The 7421-nt window shown below is 34.2% G+C and overlaps 1 protein-coding gene across 1 annotated transcript; it reads right to left on the bottom strand.

Moving 5' to 3' along the window:
* Window positions 1–723: 723 nt before the first annotated feature.
* On the bottom strand, window positions 724–1177 carry LOC120010210. The gene is made up of 2 exons (XM_038860935.1): window positions 987–1177; window positions 724–903 (listed from the first exon to the last, which is right to left on the bottom strand). The coding sequence occupies exons 1-2, from the start codon at window positions 1141–1143 to the stop codon at window positions 737–739; spliced, it is 324 nt and encodes a 107-aa protein (XP_038716863.1). The 5' UTR covers window positions 1144–1177; the 3' UTR covers window positions 724–736.
* Window positions 1178–7421: the final 6244 nt, after the last annotated feature.

Raw genomic sequence — 7421 nt, 5'->3', positions numbered from 1 at the left:
ATCCCAGCAGTTTCCCAATCTATGTTGCAGTTGACTGGGATTGCTGAGTTGGATTATTTAAAAAATATATTTTCTCATCTCCAAAAATAATTGTAACCTCGGTTTTCCTCATCTATAAGAGAGAGCATAAATGAACACTCGAAGGTACCATCCTCTTTCATCATCTTGAAGCTTCAGTCTACTGATCTAGCTATCCGCCTTGTTTGCCTAGGGGTGTTGTGTTGCTGCTATTAATTGGGTTGAGTTCCTTTCAAGTTGAATGAACACGCGCTCGGTTGTATATTAATACAAAGGTTCAGAGCTGTGATTGTGAATATATTTCTCTCTGTTAGAAATTTTTGGGCTGCTCAAAGAGGCATTTTTAGTTGTTTATGTCATCCGTTGTTAGAATCCTACCGATTCTCGATTCGATTCTTACAATTCTCAATTCGAACGATCCGATTCTTACGATTCATGATTCGATACGATTCACAATTCAATTATTCGACAGCCTTGATGCAGCAATTGGGTTTTGCACTCCAGGTGTTTGTTTATTTGCCGCTATCAGTTCCAGCATACACATTACCCATCCAAAGTGCGATGCCACAAGGCCAAGCCTTCTACTATGAAATAATTAATCAACCAAGACACAGTGATTTTCGAATATTAGATTGCCATCTACTCCTATTGTATACACAGCCAACAGAAGAAAAAAAGAAGAAGAGATTGTACACAATCAGTCAAACTAATTCAAATTTCATTCAAACAAGACGAGAACAAGGAGAAGAAAGAGTACCACTTGGAGAAGAACTAATTGGCTGAGGAGCAACCAAGGGGCCATAAAAGAATCAGACTTAAGATACTCCCCAACGTTCGTCAGCATTCCCGAACTATCTCCTCTGCTTGCTTCTTTCATTTCTGATCCTACCAAAACAACCAAAAACTCCATTAAACCAAACCCTAGAAACCCATTAATAGAGTGAATTAGATTAGTAATTAGTAATTACTTTCGGAAAGAGGAGAGGAAGAAGAGGGAGTATTTGTTTCCGTAAAACCAGTCGGAGGAGGAGAGATCAGAGGAGCAAACAAGTAAGTGTCTGATTTGAGATAGTGTAAAACTGCCTCGAGCAGTCTATTGTTCCTTCGCTTCATGGGTTTCTTCATCCTTGATACACGAAAATCAGATGAAATTAGAGGATAAAACATGTAATTTTTTCATAACCAACTTGCTTTATTTCATTTAAATTCTTCAGGAAACATTTCAATTTTAAGGCCTAAGCTCAAACATCCGTTATTATATTTTTTTTAGTATTGTAGATTATTATACATTATTTTTTAATGGTACAGATTGTTGTTATATTGTTTTTCGATATTCCGGATAGATATTACATTGTTTTTTAAAAACAATGTAATGGCAAAAGAACACATGACACAATGGATTGTGTAATAAAATTGGGTCAATTCTAGTTATTTGTCAATAATATATATGTTACGTTATCAAATATCAATGTTTTTAAAACAAACAATGAGATTTCTCATGTCATACGTGTAATTACATTATTTTTCAAAACAATATAATTTCAATAAGAATAAAGAAACAAAGATTTATGCTCCTTTGTAATGTGAATTTAGTATAAATTTTACCTTTTTAAGGCATAATTTCTATGTTTTAACAATTTCCATTATTTTTTGAAAAATATTGTGATTCATTTTCTTCTTTTTATTATTTCAGATTTTTATTACATTGTTTTTAAGTTTCTAGATTATTATTACATTGTTTTTAAGCTTCCGGATTGTTATTACATTATTTTAAAAACAATGTAATTAAGAATGGCCCGATAAAACATATCGACAATGGATCTTGTTTTAAAGAGGATTACATGATGATTCCAAATATATAATTTTTTCCGAAATCTAACATGTATTTTTAGAGATAAATGGTTCAGAATTTTCGTTTAAGGAAAAAAAAAACAAAAAAATCAGTGATGTCAGCGTATGTAGGAAAAGAAATTATACCAAAAAAAAAGGTATTTTTGTCTAAAAAAATAACAAAATATCTACTTTTCATGTCACATGGTGATGTGTCAATGCCACATAGACTGGGATGTTTTTGGGACAAAAGTTGCTTGGATATGTAGCACCACCGCCATTTTTAACCAAGCCCAATAGTCAAAAGTCACCGTGGTCATTGTAAATTCCTTTACAATGTCATAGCCACCAAAGCTTCAAATGTCCGATTCAGATGCTAGAGAATTCATTAATGGCGCTACCACATCAAAAGGGTTGTTCGGTTAGAGCGCTACACATCTCACTTTTGACCGGTCGAAACGGCCACCAAAGATAAGAGATTCGACATTGACCTTAATCGGGTCATTTTAACCCATTAATTTGATTTATATAGTTTCAATAACAATGTGCCTTGGTCACAACAATGGATCTTGGTCTCTTGGCAAATGGGCTGTCAAGAAACACAAATCCAATGAATTTTTTGTATCCAAATATTGTTTCAAAATCGAAAAATCAACTACTTTCGAAACAAACCCTTCTTATTTTGTCCCATTTGGTGATTTAAGTAAATCAATTAAAGGGTCCACTTTGAGCATTTAATAGATGTTTCACCAAGAGGAATTTTGGGCCAAATTGAAGGTTTGACCCGTTTAGTATTTGTTTGGCCCATTGACAAGATTTTATACATGTTTAACCATATTTTTATAAGTGTTGACCAAATTCTATAGTGGACCAATTTGACCAACTATTTAACCAAATAAATAATTGGGCTTACGATTCAATTGACCAAGCCCATTGAGTAAGTACAGACCAAATAAATAATTACACTATCGGAAAATTATTTTAGACATTATAGTAAAATTAGACAATTTAACAACCCGCCATTTACTAGTACAATTTTTTAGGAGACGTTGTGGATCGTAGTTGATTGTGCATTACTATCAAGGTAGGGGTTCTTTATTTCTTGGCTTCAAGTATCTGATATTTCTTGTCTCTTATAATTTTGTGAATTATTCCTTTGCTTGATTCGTATTTGCTATTTGCTCGTCAATTGCTTCGTACTCTATTCTTTGAATCATAGTAATCTCGTTTGCTAAATTCTTTTTGGCATGTAGTTAAGTATGATTGATTTGAAAATTGGGTAGGTAGCAATTTTTAAATAAAATTATTTTGTTTTAAATTTATTTCAAAGTTTACAACACTTATTGAATTTTTTATCAATTTAAATATTGTTTGAAAAGGATTTAAATCAAATAAAAGTATTTTGGTATGATTAAAATTCTTTGTACAACCTTGCATGATATTTAGAAAATAAATTATTTTCTAAACTAGTTTTGGAATTATTTTGGGTGCATAAGAAATTTATAAAAATTCATGTTTCACGATTGATGATGGATTGTTTGACTGGTTGGCTTGGATTGGTTTCGATTGTGGAGTTGGTTGGATTATTTAAACCTTATTGTTGTTTTATGGTTGTTTGCGATGGTCATGCTAGCTATACACTACCATGAGACGTGATCATTGTATGATATTATTTCTCCTTTATTATTACCCGCGTGATGATACGGGGTATTGATTGACCCAGTCTAATTAGAGGACATCGTGATTGTACCTATTCTACAAACTAACCTATTCGACAAATGCATCAAAATAAATAAAATATTATTTGCTCCCTAGATTTATTTATGACCCTTGAGGAGCCATATGAGGTGAAAATCTCATGTATGATTCAGGAATAGCGGTGGGAATAGTTATATTCTCATCGACTATAATTATCTAATAGTTTAAGTACAATTGATATAGTTGAGGCACATTCAAAATATTGTTTTGGGGGTGGAATTTGTGGCGAAAACCTATAGTGGTCCTTTGATTCGGCACTATGGTGCGTTGTTGGTGCCATAGCGTTCAATGAGTGTTTTCGAACTTTTATGCACACGGGTTGTTATGGATTGTGACTGCGTATATATATTGCATGTTTTGTATAAGTGTTGTTGGCAATGATTGCGACATGATCATATACATATTTTCTACTCCTTTTAATTGTTAATTGTTGTGCTTATGCCATTGTTTCGGTAAATTATATCTACTTATATATTGCTCGCTTGTTTCGATTTTTGTTCACTCAAGTATTTGTTTCATAGATATTATACCCCTAATGACTATTTAACTCATCATATTCTTTGTCTCTATTACAAATGAGTTTCTAGAGCGCAACCAGCATCCAGAGGTGTGAGTGTGGTGTACCATGGATACCGGATTATTGGTTGATGGATAGTATTTGTAGGATTTATTACTTTGGATCACCTCCTGTTTTATTTTTCGTCCTAATTGTTGTTAGATGAGTTCAGCTTTATTTTGGGATTGAAATAAATGATTTTTAAGGACTTTGCATAATTTCGTTTAGTTGGGATATTTGACTAGTTTTGCAGACCCCTCGAGGACAAGTCGTTACAAACTAAATAAGTTATAATCGAGAATTAATCTTAAAAAAATACACATAAATATCGTTATCTCATTAAAAAAAATTCAATAAAACTCAACTTATTTTTCTAGCTAGTCCAGTTTTAACCCAAACTAGGCTCGAGTTCGATAAAACAATAAGCTGCATTTGGAGTCATGTGTAGTTTAAGCTCAGTAAAGCACTTGTTACCAGTTTAAACCTAGTAAAAACGCTTGTTATTAGTTTGAAAGTTTAGCTTATTATATTATGTACTTCACATCTTTCTCTAGGCGATGTGGGACAATAAACTTAGTCCCATCGTCTCTTAGTAGCTTGCTCAAAACTTGTTAAACAAGCAATCGTCTTCAAGCTTTGATTTCTCCTTCTCTTGCCTTCTAGATAATTTGTGCAACATCTTAGTGCCCTAGTGGCTGGATGATATTGATTTGTTATGGGCTCGTCATGATGGATCTAAAGCTTGATTAAGGTTTTGGTGGGCTTCCATTTCAGGGATCAACCTCTTCGGGCTCTTCTTATGTACCCGCCTCATACAAAACGAAATATCTTATTTTATTTATTTATAATTCTTTTAGTCACATCTGTCAGTAACCGTTGGTTATAAAGTTAAAGTTATCTCTTACATGCAAATTTTTATAATACTCCTTGATATCCTCCTTAACATCCTCCTTAATTTCCTCCTTAATACTCCCCCTCAAGTTGGAATAGATGTTGACTATGCCCAACTTGCTAACAAAGATGTAAATGGACACACAATTTTCTCAACACCATACACAATTCTTTTTCTCTATTTTCTTTACATGGTATCGGAGCTTAGGCTTTCACCCTTACTGTAAAACAACATCAACTGCAAATCATTATTTCACCTTGCCTCCACACTCATGGCAAAGATCGACAACAATGACCCAGAAAAATCTGAGATAACCAAGATGCAAAACCATAGGCACGATGATCCAAGTGATCCTCTTTATCTTCACCACTCGGACCAGCCTGGTCTTATCCTGGTGACCCAATCGCTGAATGCTTTTTGCGATGCGGATTGGGCTAGATGTCGAGACACACGTCGTTCCACCACAGGATATTGCATGTTCCTCGGACAATCACTGATCTCTTGGAAAACTAAGAAACAAAACACAGTGTCCCGCTCAAGCGCGGAAGCAGAGTATCGTTCCATGGCTTCGGCATGTTGTGAAATAACTTGGTTAAAGTACATTCTATGTGATCTTGGAATCAAGCATCCACAACCAGCTAGGTTGTATTGTGACAATCAAGCAGCATTACATATAGCGTCAAATCCAGTATTTCACGAACGAACGAAACACATAGAGATTGACTGTCATCTTGTAAGAGAAAAAATTCAGGTCGGTTTACTCAAGACATTTCACATCTCAACCTCGAAGCAACCGACAGACATTTTCACGAAGGCTGTAGGTGTCCCACAATTTTCCATCTTACTTAGCAAGTTGGGCATAGTCAACATCTATTCCAACTTGAGGGGGAGTATTAAGGAGGAAATTAAGGAGGATGTTAAGGAGGATATCAAGGAGCATGTTAAGGAGGATATCAAGGAGGATATCAAGGAGAATATATTATTGATTCCATTACCTTAAATGCATGCATAAATTAGGCAATGTTTCTAGTTGTTTGCCATTGTTTAGGCTTGACTTAGTGCTTTCTTCTCCTATATATATCACTAACAAAGATGTAAATGGACACACAATTTTCTCAACACCATACACAATTCTTTTTCTCTGTTTTCTTTACAATACTCAATAGCTAAACATGCCTCTTACCTCACAACAAAGAGTATACTAATATGATCCAACATGGATCGATCGTCAAAAGAGAACATATATAGTTACAAAGTTTGTTCATTGATAACAAAAGTAGGGAAAACTAGAGCTAAATATTCATGTCCAAAAGACCTATAAAAATCATGGCTTAACCCACTAATTACTAATCTAATACATTGAACACACAATATAATTCATCAAGCCATACTGCTTGATGTAACTTGGACATTACTATGTGTTTAGGCACTTTATCAAATGGTTTGTGTGTGCAATAAAGACTATTCCATTGTACAAAGAAAAATTCAGAACACAGGGTACTTGAATCCCATTTCTTCTCAATATGCACCACCTCATTTGCAAAGCCAATCATTTATAATCTATCCGTGCAAATTGACTGTGACATTTTATCAAACAAATTGAGGACATCAGTTGTCACTGTATGTCTGACAACCTTCAAAATTCCTACAGTTATTAAGGATGTAAGGACCGACGCTCTGCACCTCCTTGTCAAACATCAGAAAAATACTTCTAGTAAAAGATCAAAACCTTCGTTCATCCTTTTCTCAGTAGAATTAAGAGAAAGGTTATAGGTCTCCCTTTTATCGACGGCATCTGAGACTATCGAACTCATCTATTTATTGTTGTGTTTAACACTGATCGATCCTTGAGTTGACTTCTCAAGAAGATCATACTCACTTTGCTTCACATAATTCTGAGCAATGATCTCTTGGAGACAAAGATCTATTCATTAGTAATTAGCATTACGTAGAGACTATGGCGTAGTCCCAAACAAGGATTCATACCTCAAATTGAGAACATAAATATGATCCAACACCTTTTGAATGAGAAGATCTATGCTATCTAATCGATGCTCAATGAGCTCCACAAACTTGTGTATCATTTCTTCATAATATGTCAAGAAATCGCTAATAAGCGTCATGACCCTCTCAAGAAAGAATGCATATGATACAAATTGATATGATCCAAGATGGATCGATCATCACAATTCTCTAAAAGAGAACAGAGTTACAAAGTTTATTCATTAATACAAAAAACATGGAAAGCTAGAGCTAAATATCCATGTCCAAAAGACCTATAAGACCCTAGCTTAACCTACTAATTACTAAACTAATACTATGTTGAACACACGTTTAAATACATCAAACCCTACTACTTGTTGGCAT

Source organism: Tripterygium wilfordii, chromosome 12, assembly GCF_013401445.1.
Source record: "Tripterygium wilfordii isolate XIE 37 chromosome 12, ASM1340144v1, whole genome shotgun sequence".
NCBI classification, from domain to species: domain Eukaryota; kingdom Viridiplantae; phylum Streptophyta; class Magnoliopsida; order Celastrales; family Celastraceae; genus Tripterygium; species Tripterygium wilfordii.
This window is presented reverse-complemented; position numbering and strand designations above follow the sequence as displayed.